The sequence below is a fragment of the Dreissena polymorpha genome, chromosome 3 (assembly GCF_020536995.1).
Source record: "Dreissena polymorpha isolate Duluth1 chromosome 3, UMN_Dpol_1.0, whole genome shotgun sequence".
Classification (NCBI taxonomy): Eukaryota; Metazoa; Mollusca; class Bivalvia; order Myida; family Dreissenidae; genus Dreissena; species Dreissena polymorpha.
Window position 1 is genome coordinate 106,941,736 of NC_068357.1, and position 22,674 is coordinate 106,964,409.

At 37.8% G+C, this 22,674-nt stretch overlaps 1 protein-coding gene across 1 annotated transcript in view; it reads left to right on the forward strand.

The window, feature by feature from the left end:
- The window catches only part of LOC127870859 (ryanodine receptor-like), a 203,133-nt gene that overhangs the window by 87,893 nt on the left and 92,566 nt on the right, over positions 1-22,674 (forward strand). Inside the window, exons 47-56 of the mRNA XM_052413397.1 lie at positions 436-570; positions 799-923; positions 2,047-2,195; positions 8,156-8,375; positions 11,399-11,528; positions 12,351-12,590; positions 17,756-17,981; positions 18,655-18,755; positions 20,589-20,738; positions 21,619-21,770. Of these exons, the coding sequence (XP_052269357.1) occupies positions 436-570; positions 799-923; positions 2,047-2,195; positions 8,156-8,375; positions 11,399-11,528; positions 12,351-12,590; positions 17,756-17,981; positions 18,655-18,755; positions 20,589-20,738; positions 21,619-21,770 (1,628 nt within the window). The remainder of the gene's footprint in view (positions 1-435; positions 571-798; positions 924-2,046; positions 2,196-8,155; positions 8,376-11,398; positions 11,529-12,350; positions 12,591-17,755; positions 17,982-18,654; positions 18,756-20,588; positions 20,739-21,618; positions 21,771-22,674) is intronic.

Sequence of the window (22,674 nt, forward strand, 5' to 3'; positions counted from 1 at the left end):
AAATGGCCTGTAGAATATCCGCTTTGTATTGAATATCAGTCTAGCTAATGGTTATTACCATATGCTCTCCGTATTCAATAGGAGTTCTTCAAATGGTTTCATTGAATATCTTTATGGCTGTTATGATATCCTCCCTGTATTCAATGCCATTCCAAGTACTGACTGCTACAATATCCTCCCTATATTCCCTGTATTTAATACCAGTCCAACTAAAGGCTGTAACAATATCCTCCCTCTATTCAATGTCAGTCCAACTACTGGCTGTTAAGATATCCTCCCTGTATTCCATGTATTTAATTCCAGTCCAACTTAAGGCTGTTACAATATCCTCCATGTATTCAATGTCAGTCCAACTACTGGCTGTTACAATACCCTCCATGTATTCAATGTCAGTCCAACTTCTGGCTGTTACAATATCCTCCCTGTATTCCCTAGGAGGGACAGAGGCTCCCAGTGAAGCCCAGCTGCAGGAGCAGACAACAGGGCTGACCCAGCGACTTCTCTCCCTTGTCTGGCAGGCCCCAGAAACCCCAGCTGATCAGCCTGCTGACAGCTCCCAGGCCAAGATAGGTCAGTGTTTCTACCCTTTGGTTTTGTTTTGGTGAGCTTAAGGGCATACAGTTAAGTGTAAATGCATTGTGACTTAATTGTATGGATGTATGATGGGCAGATTCTATGCTTTTGATTCTTATTTCAGCCACAAGATTTATTTGTACTGAATTTAAGTCTTGAATGCAGATGAAAAGCAGTAACAAAAACAACAAAATTTAACCTCAGCATGTTGTATTTTCTCTTCAGATTCAATACAGAAGCTTATACAGAAAACAATGGTGATGTGGGCAGAGGAGGACTTTATTACCTCCCCTGACCTTGTCAGAGAAATGTTTAGTCTGCTGCATCGACAGTACAATGGCATTGGAGAGGTAAGTGTCTTGCATAAAATATACATGATGATGTTGATTATTGACAGTCCTTGTATTTGACATCATAGATATTTGATGTAGACTAGTCTTGGATGTAAGGTTGTTGTTGTTTTCTGCAGTAGCTTGACAAGTGTGTCTGTTTTTGTTGTTAGCTCACCTGAACACAACGTGCTCATGGTGAGCTTTTGTGATCGCCTTTTGTCCGTCGTCCGTCATGCGTCGTGTGTTGTGCAGCTTCAACATTTGACTTGTTAACTCTCTAGAGGCCTTATTTATTGTCCAATCTTAATGAAATTTGGTCAGAAAATTGGTTTCAATGATATCTTGGATGAGTTCGAAAATGGTTACGTTTGCTTGAAAAACATGGCTGCCAAGGGGCGGGGCATTTTCCCTTATTTTGCTATATATGGCTATAGTAAAATCTTGTTAACACTAGAAGCCACATTTATTGTCTGATCTTCATGAAACTTAGTCAGAACATTCATCCCAATAATATCTGATGAGTTCGAAAATGATGCCAGTTGGTTGAAAAACATGGCCGCCAGGGGGCGGGGCATTTTTCCTTATATGGCTATAGTAAAATCTTGTTGACACTCTAGAGGCCACGTTTACTGTCCAATCTTCATGAAACTTGGTCAGAAGATTCATCCCGATAATATCTTTGATGAGTTTTAAAAAGATGCCGGTTGGTTGAAAAACATGGCTGCCAGGGGGCGGGGGATTTTTCCTTATATGGCTATAGTAAAACCTTGTTAACACTCTAGAGGCCACATTCATTTTCTGGTCTTCGTGAAACTTGGTCAGAAGATTTGTCCCAATAATATCTTGTTATCTCAGGTGAGCGACTTTGGGCCTTTGAGGCCCTCTTGTTTTTAATAGGAAAATTAATATTTTTTATATTCTTAATTTGTTAAGTGGGGATGGGGTATGGAATGAACCAAACATGGTCTTAAGGTTTGAGTTTTATTGTAGATGCTTGAAAGTATAGCGGGTGTTGTATATATATATACATTTGTATTTTTATATATGATATGTATAAACATATTGAAGAACATGTTGGAAAAATATACAAATATTTATTAAAACGTAAGAGACTGAACATAGCATGATTTTGTGTCCATAGTTACTGGAAGCCCTGCAGAAGGCGTACGTGATCAGCTCCAGTAGTGTGGTGGACATCAACAGCCTGCTGAAGGCCCTGGGCAACATTCGCTCTCTGCTCCTGGTACAGGCTGGACCGGATGAGGAGGAGCTGATGATGAATAGTCTCAAGTAAGAGGAGCTCATGATGAATAGTCTCAAGTAAGAGGGACTCATGATGAATAGTCTCAAGTAAGAGGAGCTCATGATGAATAGTTTCAAGTAAGAGGGGCTCATGATGAATAGTCTCAAGTAAGAAGGGCTCATGATGAATAGTCTCAAGTAAGAGGAGCTTATGATGAATAGTCTCAATTAAAAGGAGCTCATGATGAATAGTCTCAAGTAAGAAAGGCTCATGATGAATAGTCTCAAGTAAGAGGGGCTCATGATGAATAGTCTCAAGTAAGAGGGGCTCATGATGAATAGTCTCAAGTAAGAGGGGCTCATGATGAATAGTCTCAAGTAAGAAGGGCTCATGGTGAATAGTCTCAAGTACCCGGTAAGAGGGGCTCATGATGAATAGTCTCAAGTAAGAGGGGCTCATGATGAATAGTCTCAAGTAAGAGGAGCTTATGATGAATAGCCTCAAGTAAGAAGGGCTCATGGTGAATAGTCTCAAGTAAGAGGGGCTCATGATGAATAGTCTCAAGTAAGAGGAGCTTATGATGAATAGTCTCAAGTAAGAGGAGCTTATGATGAATAGTCTCAAGTAAGAGGAGCTCATGATGAATAGTCTCAAGTAAGAGGAGCTCATGATGAATAGTCTCAAGTAAGAGGAGCTTATGATGAATAGCCTCAAGTAAGAAGGGCTCATGGTGAATAGTCTCAAGTAAGAGGGGCTCATGATGAATAGTCTCAAGTAAGAGGGGCTCATGATGAATAGTCTCAAGTAAGAGGGGCTCATGATGAATAGTCTCAAGTAAGAGGAGCTTATGATGAATAGTCTCAAGTAAGAGGAGCTTATGATGAATAGCCTCAAGTAAGAAGGGCTCATGGTGAATAGTCTCAAGTAAGAGGGGCTCATGATGAATAGTCTCAAGTAAGAGGGGCTCATGATGAATAGTCTCAAGTAAGAGGAGCTTATGATGAATAGCCTCAAGTAAGAAGGGCTCATGGTGAATAGTCTCAAGTAAGAGGGGCTCATGATGAATAGTCTCAAGTAAGAGGGGCTCATGATGAATAGTCTCAAGTAAGAGGAGCTTATGATGAATAGTCTCAAGTAAGAGGAGCTTATGATGAATAGCCTCAAGTAAGAAGGGCTCATGGTGAATAGTCTCAAGTAAGAGGGGCTCATGATGAATAGTCTCAAGTAAGAGGAGCTTATGATGAATAGCCTCAAGTAAGAAAGGCTCATGATGAATAGTCTCAAGTAAGAAAGGCTCATGGTGAATAGTCTCAAGTAAGAGGAGCTTATGATGAATAGTCTCAAGTAAGAAAGGCTCATGGTGAATAGTCTCAAGTAAGAAAGGCTCATGATGAATAGTCTCAAGTAAGAGGGGCTTATGATGAATAGTCTCAAGTAAGAAAGGCTCATGGTGAATAGTCTCAAGTAAGAAAGGCTCATGGTGAATAGTCTCAAGTAAGAGGGGCTTATGATGAATAGTCTCAAGTAAGAAAGGCTCATGGTGAATAGTCTCAAGTAAGAAAGGCTCATGATGAATAGTCTCAAGTAAGAGGGGCTCATGATGAATAGTCTCAAGTAAGAGGGGCTCATGGTGAATAGTCTCAAGTAAGAAAGGCTCATGATGAATAGTTTCAAGTAAGAGGGGCTCATGATGAATAGTCTCAAGTAAGAGGGGCTTATGATGAATAGTCTCAAGTAAGAGGAGCTTATGATGAATAGCCTCAAGTAAGAGGGGTTCATGATGAATAGTCTCAAGTAAGAGGGGCTTATGATGAATAGTCTCAAGTAAGAGGGGCTCATGATGAATAGTCTCAAGTAAGAGGAGCTCATGATGAATAGTCTCAAGTAAGAGGGGCTCATGGTGAATAGTCTCAAGTAAGAGGGGCTCATGATGAATAGTCTCAAGTAAGAGGGGCTCATGATGAATAGTCTCAAGTAAGAGGGGCTCATGGTGAATAGTCTCAAGTAAGAAAGGCTCATGATGAATAGTTTCAAGTAAGAGGGGCTCATGATGAATAGTCTCAAGTAAGAGGGGCTTATGATGAATAGTCTCAAGTAAGAGGAGCTTATGATGAATAGCCTCAAGTAAGAGGGGCTCATGATGAATAGTCTCAAGTAAGAGGGGCTTATGATGAATAGTCTCAAGTAAGAGGGGCTCATGATGAATAGTCTCAAGTAAGAGGGGCTTATGATGAATAGTCTCAAGTAAGAGGGGCTCATGATGAATAGTCTCAAGTAAGAGGGGCTCATGATGAATAGTCTCAAGTAAGAGGAGCTTATGATGAATAGTCTCAAGTAAGAGGGGCTCATGATGAATAGTCTCAAGTAAGAGGGGCTTATGATGAATAGTCTCAAGTAAGAGGAGCTTATGATGAATAGTCTCAAGTAAGAGGAGCTTATGATGAATAGCCTCAAGTAAGAGGGGCTCATGATGAATAGTCTCAAGTAAGAGGAGCTTATGATGAATAGTCTCAAGTAAGAGGAGCTTATGATGAATAGCCTCAAGTAAGAAGGGCTCATGGTGAATAGTCTCAAGTAAGAGGGGCTTATGATGAATAGTCTCAAGTAAGATGGGCTCATGATGAATAGTCTCAAGTAAGAGGGGCTCATGATGAATAGCCTCAAGTAAGAGGGGCTTATGATGAATAGTCTCAAGTAAGAGGGGCTCATGATGAATAGTCTCAAGTAAGAGGAGCTTATGATGAATAGTCTCAAGTAAGAGAGGCTCATGATGAATAGTCTCAAGTAAGAGGAGCTCATGATGAATAGTCTCAAGTAAGAAAGGCTCATGATGAATAGTCTCAAGTAAGGGGGGCTCATGATAAATAGTCTCAAGTAAGAGGGGCTCATGATGAATAGTCTCAAGTAAGAGGAGCTTATGATGAATAGTCTCAAGTAAGAGGGGCTCATGATGAATAGTCTCAAGTAAGAGGGGCTCATGATGAATAGTCTCAAGTAAGAAAGGCTCATGATGAATAGTCTCAAGTAAGAGGAGCTCATGATGAATAGTTTCAAGTAAGAGGGGCTCATGATGAATAGTCTCAAGTAAGAGGAGCTCATGATGAATAGTCTCAAGTAAGAGGAGCTCATGATGAATAGTCTCAAGTAAGAGGAGCTCATGATGAATAGTCTCAAGTAAGAGGGGCTCATGGTGAATAGTCTCAAGTAAGAGGAGCTTATGATGAATAGTCTCAATTAAAAGGAGCTCATGATGAATAGTCTCAAGTAAGAAAGGCTCATGATTAATAGTCTCAAGTAAGAGGGGCTCATGATGAATAGTCTCGAGTAAGAGGGGCTCATGATGAATAGTCTCAAGTAAGAGGGGCTCATGATGAATAGTTTCAAGTAAGAGGGGCTCATGATGAATAGTCTCAAGTAAGAGGTGCTCATGATGAATAGTCTCAAGTAAGAGGGGCTCATGGTGAATAGTCTCAAGTAAGAGGAGCTTATGATGAATAGTCTCAATTAAAAGGAGCTCATGATGAATAGTCTCAAGTAAGAAAGGCTCATGATGAATAGTCTCAAGTAAGAGGGGCTCATGATGAATAGTCTCAAGTAAGAAGGGCTCATGATGAATAGTCTCAAGTAAGAGGAGCTCATGATGAATAGTCTCAAGTAAGAAAGGCTCATGATGAATAGTCTCAAGTAAGAGGGGCTCATGGTGAATAGTCTCAAGTAAGAGGGGCTCATGATGAATAGTCTCAAGTAAGAGGGGCTCATGATGAATAGTCTCAAGTAAGAGGGGCTCATGATGAATAGTCTCAAGTAAGAGGGGCTCATGATGAATAGTTTCAAGTAAGAGGGGCTCATGATGAATAGTCTCAAGTAAGAGGGGCTCATGATGAATAGTCTCAAGTAAGAGGGGCTCATGATGAATAGTCTCAAGTAAGAGGGGCTCATGATGAATAGTCTCAAGTAAGAGGGGCTCATGATGAATAGTTTCAAGTAAGAGGGGCTCATGATGAATAGTCTCAAGTAAGAAGGGCTCATGATGAATAGTCTCAAGTAAGAGGAGCTTATGATGAATAGTCTCAATTAAAAGGAGCTCATGATGAATAGTCTCAAGTAAGAAAGGCTCATGATGAATAGTCTCAAGTAAGAGGGGCTCATGATGAATAGTCTCAAGTAAGAGGGGCTCATGATGAATAGTCTCAAGTAAGAGGGGCTCATGATGAATAGTCTCAAGTAAGAAGGGCTCATGGTGAATAGTCTCAAGTACCCGGTAAGAGGGGCTCATGATGAATAGTCTCAAGTAAGAGGGGCTCATGATGAATAGTCTCAAGTAAGAGGGGCTCATGATGAATAGTCTCAAGTAAGAGGGGCTCATGATGAATAGTCTCAAGTAAGAGGAGCTTATGATGAATAGCCTCAAGTAAGAGGAGCTTATGATGAATAGCCTCAAGTAAGAAGGGCTCATGATGAATAGTCTCAAGTAAGAGGGGCTCATGATGAATAGTCTCAAGTAAGAGGGGCTCATGATGAATAGTCTCAAGTAAGAGGGGCTCATGATGAATAGTTTCAAGTAAGAGGAGCTTATGATGAATAGTCTCAAGTAAGAGGAGCTCATGGTGAATAGTCTCAAGTAAGAGGAGCTTATGATGAATAGTCTCAAGTAAGAGGGGCTCATGGTGAATAGTCTCAAGTAAGAAAGGCTCATGGTGAATAGTCTCAAGTAAGAAAGGCTCATGATGAATAGTCTCAAGTAAGAGGAGCTCATGATGAATAGTCTCAAGTAAGAGGGGCTCATGGTGAATAGTCTTCCATAAGAGTGGACTAGTTGTTTCATTAAGCTGCCTTGTGCAAAACTGGGATTTTGAGTTCATCATGCAACATTGTTCTTATGCTATATGCTGCTAATAAAAGCATGTGTGAAAAACACACAGATGAGCTCTTTACCAGACCCTGCTAATTGGCAGGTTGGTCTGGGGTTAAGTTGGTCCGATGTGCATAAAACCCATATTCGATGATATTTTATTTTAGCTCAGGAACGGATGCAATATAACACAGAATTGCAATTTAGAACTCAAGACTATTCAATATAAAAATCAAAGTGCAACACGCACCTGTTAGTTGAAATATACTTTTGAAAATTTACAAACGCTCATGAGTAGTTCCTATTCAATAAGAACATTTGTAACTTGCATATGTGCTGCATTCATAGATGAAGCATCTCCCAGGTCATACATGGTTACAAAATATTAGCATCTTTGAAATACCTACATGGCAGGTTAGGGTCTTGAAGCACCTTGGTGATACGTGGTTACAACATGGTAGAACTTGAGTAAGAAGTATACTGCAAGAATTTTATTGAAGCTTTTTTTTGTACCAGAATCTCCAATCATATTTAAAAAATAGCATATTATACTGGGGAATCAGGTCCATTCATGTAAAGGTCAAGTTAACAATAAATGGTTAAATAGAGAGTGCAATGGTGCAGTGGATATAGTGTCTGCCCTGCAATCAGGAGATCATGGGCTGAAATTCAACTCTTATAGAGTTCTCTAGACATTTTGAAAAATAGAAAGAAATACTGGTTCCATGAGTTTAAGTTAGCTTTAGGATTTGTATGCAATCAAGCTAAAATTAAAAGCTTTAAACTGAAGGTCAAATATAAGAATCAATGCTTTTAGAATTTGTATAAGCCTTCACAAACTAAGAATTCACTGACGACTGTCTCTGGTTGAGAATATCACCAATAGAGCTTTGTTCTGGAAAAACTGGGCTTAATGCGTGTGCGTATAGTGTTGTCTCAGATTATCCCGTGCAGTCTGCATAGGCTTATCAAGCACAACACTTTCTGCCTAAACTGGAATTTCCCTAAAAAGTGATTAAATTTAAACAAAAAATTCCATAAAAGCAGAAACTTTCATCCCCGACAATCTGGGACAACACTTTACAAACGGCCATGAAGCCCACTTTTTCCAGACTGCAGTTCTTAATGTGTGCACACAACCCATATACCTTGCAGGGACCTGATGGACAACAAGGTGTTCTTCCAGCATCCAGACCTGATGCGGGCCCTGTGCGTGCATGAGACAGTCATGCAGCTGATGGTGAACACACTAAACAAGGCGCAGCAGCAACAACAGTCCACCACGAGCAGCGAGCTCGCCTCCACCAGTCAAAGGAGACACTCCACTGTGCAGCCCACCTCCGGCCTCGACAACAACTTTGCAGAGTCAGGCAAGGTAGGGATTAGTGGATTCAAGTTGTCCGCCAGCTTGAGCATTGTAATTGAGTTTTTTCCCTCTTTACGTTTTGAATTGACTTTTATCATAACTGCTTGTCACATTATTAATGCTGGTAATTAGGATTTTCTTTCGTCTGAATGTTGGTCTTTTTAGAGCCAACGTTAACTTTTTTAGCATCATTTTTTAATCCAAATATTTCACTTTTGATGTTATTTTTTTATTATAATTTTTTTTACAAAGCTAACTGGAGTTGAAATCAGAAATTTGAGATTAATATTAAATGGTGTTTTTGTGTTGATTTTATGTGATACTTGATGTAATAACTCAAGTTAATTTCTTTGCATATGTTTAATGTCTCAATGACATCTTCATAAATCTTTATTATATTTTGCAGCAAAAAAATAATTTCAAAAATAATGTCCATGATGGATTTTGAAATAAAAGCTGTTTATTTATGTTCTGGTTTTTAACAAAAATTAATTTCATCATTTGATTTTGTTTGTTTTTTTGTAAATTTTTCTTTCTTTAAAAGCACAATTCTCACACTGGTGTTTTGCACTTTAGTATTGTTTCTACAATGATGCACTTTTATACATTTACTAAGCTTACCCTTAAGGGATTCATGTGTAAGATTGGCTCAGTTAAAAATTTCTTCATGGTGAGTATACGTATTTACAGCTATTTGTTTTTTGTTTAGAATTATTGTATTTTTCCTGGTAAGACTACATTTATCATTTGTATTGTTTTTCAGTGGCTTTTTTTATGTATCGTCTTTTCTGACCCACTAACCCTATCCTTTTTTGTTTTCTATCTCCGAACTTCCTGTTGCAAAATGGCACAAAACCTTTAAATTATATGACAGTAAAAAACTATTTTAAGAGTTGTTCATGAATTTATTCTATCTGATCTTGAAATGTTAATTCATTTAACATGGTCTAGTAAATCCTTTTGATTTTCTATTGGTTTGGTAAACCATCTTGATAGCCATTTTTTCTAGTAAACCCTTTTAATGTCTGATTGGTTGAGAAATACCTCTTGAATTTGTAATTGGTCTATAAAACAGTCTAGATGTCCTTTCGGTTACTTACCCCTCTAGATGTCTTATTGGTTAAGTAAACCTTACTCAATGTGTTTAGTAAATCCTTTTGATGTCCTATCAGTGTGGTAAACACTTTCAATGTTTAAATGGTCTAGTAAATCCTCTCGGTTTCCAATTGGTTTAGTAAACCCTCTTTATTTCCAATCTATCAATTAAACCCTCTTAATGTCAATTTGGTTGAGTGAACCCTCTAAATTTTCACTTTTTGCTATTGAACCCTCTCGATGTCCTGTTGGTCTAGTTAAATATCTCTATGTCTTATTTTTCTAAAAACTTAGGCTTATGTTGAAACGTAAAATGCTTAAAAATGATATTGTGCATGTTAGTGATTGCTGATGTGATTGCAAGCGGCTTCTAAGAGTAGGCAAGATTGGTAGCTTCTAGAGCGCTGTGTAATGTACTTCTTGTATGACCCTGCTTATTAAGTTTCCACAGTTTTGTTTTATAGTTGTAGGTTTTTCTTAAGAATTGACATTTTATTTTACAGTCGTCATTTCGTTTTACAGTGCAATGTTTATAAATGGTTGTAGTTTGTCTGAGGTTCCATAATCTCAAAGAAGGTGTTTCAAATCCTTCTTGGACAATTTTCTGTTTCTACATTTAATTCTGTTGCAGTATACTTATTCTGTACTTATATAATTCGTTCCCAAAGTATTGTTATAATGCTTTTAGTTTATTGTAGTTTAGATTGTACAATCTGCAGAAAAATGCATGTTGGTATTACAATTTATATAGTTCACTTGTTTTATGTAACATGCATATATATATTTATATCACATTACTATTGTACATCATAACTGAATCCATTTTTTGGCACTTAAATTATGCAATATTTTACATCATACAAGACAAATCATTCGACCTATCATTTAATTGAACCTATATTTTTCTGTATGTACTCTGGGTCTTTGGACACTCCTGATTTAAGCCAAAGTAGTTATGAAGGGGTTTGTACATAATTAATATCTCTTTATTTTTGAACAGTTTATGTTACAGTGACAATGATATTTGACCTAAATTCCGGCCTGTCGACCTAATCTTGTGACACTTTGATCATGTGTTTTTACAACCAGATTAAGGTCATAAAACCAGGTAGACAAATGCCTTAAGACAATGGACTATGTATACTGGTAATAAACAATGGTTTCGCCCAACAGCTTAGTTTGTCTTTAAATTTTCGGACACCTGTATGTTTTAAACCTTTTTTTTCTCTCTTTTTTTTAAACATTAAAAAAAATATTTTCAGAAAACTTAGAGTAATTAGAGTATAATCTGGTCAGTGAATTTACCATGCATTTGAACTTCATTTGAGACATGACATTTCTTGCCATTCTGAAACAAGAATAATTTTCATATAAAAAGAGTTTTAGAATACAGGGTTGTCATTATCATTTGAAACGCTTCATTTTTCATAAAACTTAGCAATTTTGCAAGTTATCTAGCTGGCCCTTACCTAATATAACTCAATCATACCTGGATATACTGGAAAATCTAACAGTTTTTAAGCAATAAATGTTATTGGCAATGAGTAACCTATGACAACTCAGGAATTAGCGATAAGAAGGACCCAAGAGGTCAAAATTATCAATGTCAAAGAGGGGTGTGAAAGTGTTGCATTTGCTGATTATATAACATTATATAGGTGATATTATAATTTCACTTAACCCTCAATTTATGTACTAATTTAACCCATTTATGCCTAGCGTCTAGAAAAAAGGCCTTGGCAAACAGCGTAGACCCAGATGAGACGCGGTTTTGCGCTGTTTGCTTAAAGGAATTTCTGTAAGAAATTTTCTAAATATAGAAATAAATATACTAGACATCCCTAATTTTGGAAATAAATTGATCCAATTTTAAAGGATGGGAGAGTCCACTAGGCATAAATGGGTTAATCATCACACATTTTTTTGGCTATGTTAAGGATGCTGCTGCTGAGATGGTGGTGATGTGCTGTCGATTCCTCTGCTATTTCTGTCGCACCAGCGGACAGAACCAGCGTGCCATGTTTGAGCACCTCAGCTACCTGCTTGACAACAGCAGCATGCTATTAGGTAACATCTTCTAAGACACTCTTTATTTGAATATTCAAGGAAATATTTGCATGCAAAAATATTTATAAATTGCTAACCATTTCTAAAAAAAATCACAAACTATTGACTGATCTTTCATTATAAGAAGTAGATTGATATTATTTATGAGCCTTGCTCTTGGAAAACAGGGGGCTGTTTCATAAATGATGGTACGACAATGTTAACTTACGAGAGAATTTTGTAATCTTAATAAGTAGACGAACTAGCTCGCTATGCTCGTCAAATATATACGGCGCTAGAGATGTCAATGTAAGTAATTAAGTACTTAAGTATCTTGACTTTAGCAATTATGCGTCTTCGAAAAATGTATCATATCGTTAATGTGTATTACGATGTTTATTGAAACGGTCCCCAGGGCTTAATGTAGGTGCTTTAAGTGTTGTCTAAGATAAGCCTGTGAAGTCCACACAGGCTGATTGTTAGAGATTAAATTTTCTGCCTAAACTAGGTTTAAGCTAAGAAGACTTCCTTTTAAAGAAAATAAAAGCAGTCATTGTTATCACTGATTAGGCTTAACAGACTGCACAGGCTAATCTGGGACGACACTTTACACACATGGATTAAGCCCTGATTTTCAAGAGCAAGGTTCAAAGGTTTAAAACAAAACCATGCCACCAAACAATCATACTTAAGTTCCCCAGTTCCAACATTTTTAATCAACACAATATGACAGCTGCACTTAGATGGTATCAAATTGCCTGAGCTCAAATGTCATTCATGTGTCAATACAAATGAGTCTTGTTCTGAGAAAACTGGACTTCATGTCCCATCTCACACCCACAGCTCGCCCATCCCTGCGTGGCTCATGCCCCCTGGACGTGGCCTACAGTTCCCTGATGGACAACAATGAGCTGTCGCTGGCTCTGCGAGAGGCCCACTTAGAGAAGATTGCCATGTACCTGTCACGCTGTGGGCTGCAGTCTAACTCAGAGCTGCTCGAGAAGGGGTATCCAGAGATCGGCTGGGATCCCGTGGAGGGGGAGAGATACCTGGATTTCTTCAGATTCTGTGTCTGGGTCAATGGTGAGTTTAGATAGTATTAAACTTATTCTATGTTTTGCTCTTATGTGGCGTTTCTTTAGCTAGCTGCCTTTTCACAGAGAAAGGTAGCTGGCCCTACGCTCTTCCCACCTTATTCTATGTGTTGTGCGACGTCAACATTTGCCTTGTTAACACTCTAGAGGCCACATTTATTGTCCGATCCTCATGAAACTTGGTCAGAAGATTCATCCCAATGATATCTTGGACGAGTTCGAAAATGATGTCGGTTTGTTGAAAAACATGGCCGCCAGGGGGCGGGGCATTTTTCCTCAATGGCTATAGTAAAACCTTGTTAACACTCTAGAGGCCACATTCATTTTCCGATCTTCATGAAACTTGCCCAGATGATTTGTCCGAATGATATCTTGGATGAGTTCAATAATGGTAACCTTGGCTTGAAAAACATGGCTGCCATGGGGCGGGGCATTTTTCCTTATATGGCTATATATGGCTATAGTAAAATCTTTTTAACTTTCTAGTTTGCTCAATCTTCATGAAATTTGGTCAGAACATTTGTTTCCTGTGTAGTAAAGTTTGGTTTTATTATGTCAATATTATGTGACATTAACTGTATTATGTAATTTTTCATAACACAGAATTTTTATAGTTAACATAACTGTTTTAGTCATTAACATTTATGATAAGCCTTTCAACTAAGAGATAACTGAAAGAAAGACAACATGTACATGATTTTGCAGTATTTATGCAGTATTTATCTCCCTTGTTTAACCTGGTTCAGTAATTTATTTTTAGTTCTTCTCTGGAATTTGGGAAGATATTGATCATTGATAAATGCACTGTTCTAGGGGAAATCGACTACTCTGCCATTGATCACTTCTGAACTGTATAAAAAAAGCTGTTTTGGCTGATTTAAACACCTCTTGATGCTTTCTTGAAAAGTTAACAGCTCTTGAAAAAGGTTGGAATTTTGAAATAATTAAACTCTAAATTATTTTTAACACCAGCATCAAGACATATTGGCATTATTTTCTAAATTATTCTTATTATTTTGATTATTTTTGTTTGGCATTTTCTAAATTCATTGTTCTTCAGTTTCCGAGTTCTTGGAATAAAAATTACCGTAATTACTCTATGTTTTTGGACACTTAAAAATAATAAAAAAAATTCGTGTCCGAAAACTTAGATACGAAAAATATTCACAAAATACAGGTGTCCGAAAACTTAGAGTCGAAAATTGAAGTGTCCGAAATAGCGTCAATTGTATCAACGACTACGGGTAATAGCACGCGCTATATACCATGCCGTATAGTATAAATTACAGTTATATGTGTTTGCACTGCATTTTAAATCATTTTAAATGCTTAATTTATTTGACAGATCGTTACTACAAGTTTGTACTTTGACCAACGAGTTCAAAGATGAGCATGTGATGTACCGATACTCGCTAGTATGAACATTTAATTAACGCAAAAAAAAGCAAATAATGAATTCTTTGTTTGTTCATTTCCAATAATTGTTGTTTTACACCTTCCATTTTTCGTAAAACTTGCAATAGGGAGCATCACACTTTGAAGCGTTTAGTATTTGTCAGTTATTTTACTGAGAAGGGGAAGTACCATTGTGGTAGATCATAGCACAGTTCTGCTGTGACGTCATTAATTGCTAAGCTGACCGATACATAGGTCACGTGGTTTAACCACAGACAAAGGATTCACTCATGTGGATTCACTCATGTTAATTGGCACTACCCCTGGTAATTGTCATAATGCTTATGCTATCAGGCAAAACCATTGATTCATACCGGTTTACAAGGTTATTTACCCTATAACGCAAATGTAATGGTCCGTTGCCCTCAGGCATGCACCTTTCATGTTTTATGATGTTTATCTGGTTGTAAAACCCCATGATCGAAGTGTCATTAGATATAGAAAACAGGACCGAAATTTGGTAAAAAAGCGCTGTCCGAAAACTTAGAGACATTAATTATGGACGAAAACTCGTGTGTCAGAAAATTAAGAGTCATGAAAAATAATTATTTTTGCTAAAAAACGGGGTGTCCGAAAACTTAGAGTGTCCGAAAACATAGAGTAATTACGGTAGTTATTTTTGTTAAAACTGCCTTGGTTTTCACTTATGAATGAATTCTTTGAGTGTATTTAGGCGTCCCTGACTGAACGCCTTTAGTTAATTGAATTACAACCAGTCAGTATAGTCATCCTGACTGGAAATAAGAGTTCTTCAAATAAATCATTCCGCATTACATAAGTGCTCACAAAGTTACATAACTTGTAACCGTCCTGTGACCGGTTCATTTGCGTAAGCGAAGGAGACCGCACTACCACACCTGGATAGGACAGTTGAGTTCAATAATGGTTTGGATCGGTAAAAAAAACATGGCCGCCAGGATGGGGTGTCTTTTTCCTTATATTTATACAGTAAAAAAGCTTGTGAACACTCTAGAAGTCACATGTTTTGCCTAATCATCATGAAATTTTGTCAAAACATTAGTTATGTGGATATCTGGGACGAGTTTGAAAATGGTCATGATCAGTGAAAAAACATGGCCGCCAGGGAGTGGGGCAGTTTTCTTTATATGTATATAGTGACAACATGTGAACAGTCTAGAAGACACATTTTTTTCCCAATCTTCATGAAATTTGGACATATATTGGAAGAGTTAAAAAATGTTTTAGGTCTGTTTAAAAAACATGGCTGCCAAGGGGCCATTTGTTGTTCATTCTTCATGATACTTGGTTAGAACATTTGTTCCATTGATATCTTGGGCTGCAAAGAACAGGTCATTTCTTTTTATCTCAGGTGAGCGACTTTGGGCCTTTCAGGCCCTCTTGTTTTATCTATATGTTAAGAATTCTGTCTAAAACCGAAGCTTGTTTGAAATGCCAAGGGTGTCAGAAAACTTGGAACAAACATGTTTTTTTAATTATTACATGACCTGTCATAAAAATCATGAAATTAATAGAAAGTAAAAAGATTTTTGTCATAGATTGCCTTAATTGACGAGAATACAGATGTCTACTTTCAGTATCGAAATCAGGTAGGTTTTGTTATTGCTCAAGAAATTAACCTCAAATCTGGTATCATTTATCATCTGCAAAATATTTAAGTTTGGACCTCACAGTGTTTGTTGCTTGGTTAAGAGTTAGCTTATGCAGACATTAAGGCTGAACAAGACATTGTCTGCAGCTGTATAGAAAAGAAATGCAATATGGTGTATGAGACGTGATGAATGTACATTCTGTTTTTAACCAGGTTTTCCGAAGGAAAAAACTGGTTATTAGATTGGCGAATGCGGGCGGGCTGGCTGGCTGGCGGGCTGGCTGGCGGGCTGGCTGGCTGGCGGGCTGGCTGGCTGGCTGGCGGGCTGGCGGAATAAGCTTGTCCGGGCCATAACTATGTCGTTCATTGTCAGATTTTAAAATCATTTGGCACATTTGTTCACCATCATTGGACGGTGTGTCGCGCGAAATAATTACGTTGATATCTCCAAGGTCAAGGTCACACTTTGAGTTCAAAGGTCAAAAATGGCCATAAATGAGCTTGTCCGAGCCATAACTATGTCGTTCATCGTCAGATTTTAAAATCATTTGGCACATTTGTTCACCATCATTGGACGGTGTGTCGCGCGAAATAGTTACGTCGATATCTCCAAGGTCAAGATCACACTTTGAGTTCAAAGGTCAAAAATGGCCATAAATGAGCTTGTCCTGGCCATAACTATGTCATTCATTGTGAGATTTTAAAATCATTTGGCACATTTGTTCACCATCATGGGACGGTGTGTCCCACGAAAGATTCACGTCAATATCTCCAATGTCAAGGTCGCCACGACTAAAAATAGATTTAAAAAAAAAAAAAAACTTACAAAGGGGGTTAATTTTTTTGGTCATTTCAAAAGTTCAGTTTGAGTTTTCTCCCTTTATCAGATTTTTTTTTCACAATGAAAACCTGGTTTTGTGACAATTTTGTCCCTTGTTGATTTTTGTTTCAATGTTGATTTGTTTTTATGCCCCCAAACCTGCTGTTCTGGGGGGCATATTAAAATCGCACTGTCCGTTAGTTAGTCCGTTTGTCCGTCCGGATTAGTTTCCGCTCAATAAGTCAAGCAAATGTCATAGGATCTTAGCCACTCTTCATGAAAATGGGTAAGGCAATAACATCTAGGTCAAGTTCGATAATCGGCCGAATTGACTCAGACACTCCAGAGTTACCAACTTTGAATCATCAAAAAATTGTGTTTTTTCTCGTTTCCGCTCAATAACTCTAGCAATTGTCATTTTATGTTCTCAATACGTCATGAAAATGTGAAAGGCAATAACATCTAGGTCAAGTTTGATAATCAGCCAAATTTACTCAGACACTTCTGAGTTACAGCACTTAAATCATAGAAAAATTGTGTTTTTTCTCGTTTCCCCTCAATAATTCAAGCAAATGTCATAGGATCTTCGCCACACTTCATGAAAATGTGTAAGGTCATAAGATCTAGGTCAAGTTTAATAATCAGCCAAATTGACCAAGACACTTCTGAGTTATGGCCCTTGAATCATCGAAAAATTGAAATTTTTATCATTTCCGATCAATAACTCACGCAATTGTCATCGGATCTTTACCAAACTTCATAAAAATGTGGAAGGCAATTAAATCTAGGTTAAGTGTGATAATCAGCCAAATTTACCCAGGCACTTTTGAGTTACAGCTCTTGAATCATAAAAAAAATTGTGTTTCCGCTCAATTACTCAATCCTTGAACTTTAGGTTCATCTGCGTTTAGGTTTCAAATGCGTTTAGGTTTCGAAAAATGCTCATAACTTCTATGTCGCTTCAGATGTAACCTTCATATTTGGTATGCATGTGTATATGGACAAGGCCTTTCCATACACACACAAATTTTGACCCACTTTGACCTTGAACTTAGGGTCTGCGTTTATGTTTTGAAATCTGCGTTTAGGTTTCGAACAAGCCTTTTTCACGGACATGTGTCTTCCTATGGAGACAGTTCTTGTTTCTCAATTATTCTAATATTCAGTTCTGAAATTGATTTTTTTAAGCCAGAATGGTGCATTTCTTGGCTATCTTATCTGACCTGGGGGCCTTCCAGCCCCATGGCCCCATGCTCATTTTACAGGATTTTTTAACTGTCCTTACATTAAGCCATGTCAATGTTTGTAGGAGAGACTGTAGAGGAGAATGCCAACCTGGTGGTGAAGCTGCTGATCAGACGTCCCGAGTGTCTGGGGCCGGCCCTCAGGGGGGAGGGTGGGGGTCTCCTAAAGGCAATGAAAGACGGCATCCGCATGTCGGAGCAGATAGCTGCAGCTCGTGACGGCACCTCTTGCATGTTCCTCTCCGCGATGAATGATGATGATGACTCTGATGGGAAATATCTCTTCCAGAGGTAGGGTTTATACGTAACATGTATGAAATGAAGTAAGATTCATCACAATGTTTCTCTTCCAAAACTAAAGTCGGCAAACATGTTTTTGCAAAATATTGTCTGTTGAACAATAGAATCATACATTTCAGAATGTCGATTGTATATCAAGTGGCAACTTGTCATAGATGATGCTCTTGTAAAAGAAACTAACGTTCCATAGCTTATATTAAGAATATTTTCATATACAAATTATCAAATGTGTGACTAGAAGGTCCTTTGAGGTGTAATTTTCCTGTAGCATATATATAATTTAACATGTATTTTTTGCTTGTTCACTTGTAATAATATATTTTAGCTTTTCTCTGGGAAATGGATTTTAATTAATGTTCGTAAAGTGTCAGCCCAGTTTAGCCTGTGCATTCAGCACATGCTAATCACCTATGACACTTACTGCTTTTATGGGGGGTTTTATTTTAAAGGAAGTCTCTTCTAAGCAAAAATCCATTTAAGGCAGAAATTGTTGTCACTGCAATTAGACCGATTAGACTTATGCACAGGCTAATCTGAGAGGACACTTAAAGCATATGCATTAAACCTTGTTTTTATCCAGAGGGATGCTCATTTTAGGAAGATTGGACTCGCTTTTATATTTTATGATTGTTTAATAACTACAGTTTTGGTATTCTGTTTCCAGCAAGTTTGATTTCTCCACCCTACCACCGGAGGATGATGAAGACTATGTGGACATGGGGGGTGCAATCCTTAACTTCTACAGCAGCCTTGTCGACCTGCTAGGTTAGATAACAGCTAACTCTTTAACACTCACATATGGGCTTTGATGTGGTTTTAGTCCCTTAGAAAATCTAATTATATTGTATACCTTTCTTACTAGATTCATGGTTTAAAGGCTTGATTTCCAACTTTAAGATACTGATGAGCAGCAAACAGCATGAAACCTTAACAGAATGCAATTACTTGCAGGCTGTTCTGGTTTAATGTTGAGTGCATATAGCAATTGTCAGTCAAAACATTTTCTTTGAATGTACCATTTTTAAAAGCTGTTTTCCCAAACTGTTGTTTTCATTTGTTATCATACACATTTTTATGCCCCCCTTCGAAGAAGAGGGGGTATATTGTTTTGCACATGTGGGTTGGTCGGTTGGTCCGTCCACCAGATGGTTTCCGGTCGATAACTCAAGAACGCTTAGGCCTAGGTACATGAAACTTCATAGGTACATTGATCATGACTGGCAGATGACCCCTATTGATTTTCAGGTCACTAGGTCAAAGGTCAAGGTCACAGTGACTCAAAACAGTAAAATGGTTTCCAGATATTAACTCAAGAATGCTTACGCCTAGGATCATGCAATTTCATAGGGACATTGATCATGACTGGTAGATGACCCCTATTGATTTTTTGGTCACTAGGTCAAAGGTCAAGGTCACAGTGACTCGAAACAGTAAAATGGTTTCAGAATGATAACTCAAGAATGCTTACGCCTAGGATCATGAAACTTATAGGAACATTGATCATGACTGGCAGATGACCCCTTTTGATTTTCAGGTCACTAGATCAAAGGTCAAGGTCACAGTGACTCAAAACAGTAAAATGGTTTCCTGATGATAACTCAAGAATAATTAGGCCTAGGATCATGAAACTTCATAGGTACATTGATCATGACTTGCAGATGACCCCTGTTGATTTTCAGGTCACTAGGTCAAAGTTCAAGGTCACGGTGACAACAAACGTATTCACACAATGGCTGCCACTACAACTGACAGCCCATATGGGGGGCATGCATGTTTTACAAACAGCCCTTGTTTGGATTGGCAAGGATACAAAAAAAGAAGTTATTTCCTCACAAATTGATATAGTCTTCACTACAGTCAACTTCTCAAAATGGAAAACATTTTATAAATTCTAAATATTGCATTCTAAAGAGCATTGCAACACAACTTCATGGTTTACCGAGCGCTATGGGAAATGAATTTGGTGTTTTGTAACCTCCATTTCAATGTCACCATGTGGGAAAAGATTTCCTGTTTTAAGTTTTGGTGAATTAAGGGCATGAATTAAAAATTACTTTTAATGGAATATGGATTCCTTACTAAGAAGCTGTCCATTAAGGTTACTAGTGAAACCAATTAAGGTAAATTCTACTGTCCGTGACCTTTCATTTCACTATAGCACACAGTTTAGGTTTAATTAACTTTTTTCTAACCCACTATTTTTTCTATAGCACCTAATGATATTCCAATTTTCTGGCTTCTGACCTTTCATTTTCACTATAACACCCAGTTTGGGTTTAATTAACTAATTTGGACCCTTTACCTTTTCCATGGCACCAAATGAGGCTGTAATTTTCTTACTAACGACGTGAAGCCTTGTTCTGGGAAAACTGGGCTTAATGCATTCATGTCAAGTGCTGTCCTAGATTTGCCAGTGAAGTGCATACAGGCTAATCACGGACAACATTTTCTACTGCACTTATTTTCGAGAGCATCATATGAGGTTCTCATTCACTGGTTTCTGACTATTCATTTTGCTAAAGCACACATTGTAGGTTAAATTAACCTGACATGTTGCTTTTTCTATCGCACCCAATTTACTTCATCCCAACATTGCAGGTCGCTGTGCTCCTGACGCAGAGTCTATAAAGGCAGGCCGGAGTGACGCACTACGCGCGCGCTCCATATTGCGTTCCCTGGTATCCATGGAGGACCTGGAGGGCGTGCTGGGGCTCAGATTCATACTGCCAGTAGGAGGGGAGGCTGATGGTAGGGACTTGGGCATTGATTCAGGAAACATATAACTGAATTTGTTTTATGTTAATAAAATGTAAGGTTAAAAATCATTAAATTTAAGAAATTTCTAAAGTTAATAAAATTTCAGTCAATGAGTTTCTTCAATCTCTGACTATTATGTGTCTAGCTTCTTATTTTACTTTAAATTGTTTCAATCAAATCAATATTGTTTAAATGATAAATTGTTGATACTTTTGTTAGCGGACAACCTGATCTAAAGTTTTCACTTAAGTTTATCTTGAGTTAAGATATATCCCCTGAGCTTTATGAATACCAGCCCTATAAGGATATTTATGGTGCTCATATGTAATGCAGGTATACTAATCTCAAAGATGTGACAACATATTTATTAAGATGTACTTAATCTTAGAAAACCATACAGACTTGTTGTTAAAACATTGTATTTAATTAAAAGACAAAAACAATTTTTAACCTGAAACCAGATGGTCTGATAACAGAAAAACAGCTTTAAGAAATCAATCAAATTTAATAGATAGTGACACAGAAATGACAAAAAAATGTTGAGTGTTGAACACCTTTGTCATAATATTCAAATTAGATCCCTTCCAAATATTTTAATAGCATCTGAGCCTAGCTTTGACTGATGCACAATGCACAGGCTACTTTATGCACAGGCTACTTTATGCACAGGCTACTTTATGCACATGCATTGAACCCAGTTTTCCCAGGACAAGGCTCAATGTGTGAATGATGTTGCATTACATAGCAAAACAGTTTGTCAAATAAAACAAATTATAATATATATATATGCTATGAAAATATTTGGAAGAGATGTATTGTAAATATAATGAGAATAGTGTTAAGCGCTCAGTCCCACATTGCTTCTATGCAGGTGCCCTTCCCCCAGGCCTGTTGCCGCCCCACAAGGCGTCCGTTGTGATGTTCCTGGAGCGCGTGTACGGGATAGAGGATCAGGGGACGTTCTTCAGACTCCTTGAAGACTGTATCCTGTCTGACCTGCGAGCTGCAACCACCCTTGATATGGTATGTGGGTCACGCTGATACTGTAAAGTCATTATTATTGGAGAGGATTACTTTTTCTTGATTTTGTGGCTTTACTGATCCATGAATTTACGCAAACACTTCGGAATATGGCGGACACAAATTGCTCATTATTTCTTTCAAATCATAAATCCACCGATTGATGATTTTTCAATAGTTGCATATGTGATAGTTTTCAGTATTGATGGTTACTTTATACCCAGTTATGAAATATTGAAGTATCTATAGAAAATAATTATGCTAATTATACTGGTGTATATTTTGGTATCGAATATAGAAGACATGTCTGAAAGTGTGAAATTCGTTTCCCTATCAAACAGCTTGAAAACTAAACTACTTTTGTGTTATGTATCGTACATATCTGTAAGGTTCTGAGTAGAATTGGGGAAAACCTGCCGTATGTTAAGACAGGCATAATACAGAGGCATTGTCATATGATGTATTCATGTGTGTAAAATCATTGTTTTGAAGAATATATTTTATTTCTAAGTTCATAAGGAGGTATATGATAAATGGAATATTACCTGACTGTGGTGTTACAGTTACTTGGCACTGGCTGATGGTATGACATTGCATTCCTCTTGCCCTGCGGGCTTGTAGAATACAACATCACACTCATGCAACACAACCATGGAAACACCACAGTCATGTTATATTTCCTATATATCAGCTTGTTGAACATATTCTCTCAGGCCTGAGGGCTGCAACTTCACTATATACGTACATATATGTTTGGGTGTCAGTCCAATACAATTCACACGAAGTATGTTAACAACTAAATTTCTTTTGTTTAGCCGATCCATATGAGCCGTGCTATGGGAAAACAGTGCTAAATGCATGTGCGTACTTTGTTGTCCAGTACAAGGTGTAGTCCAGACAGGCTAGT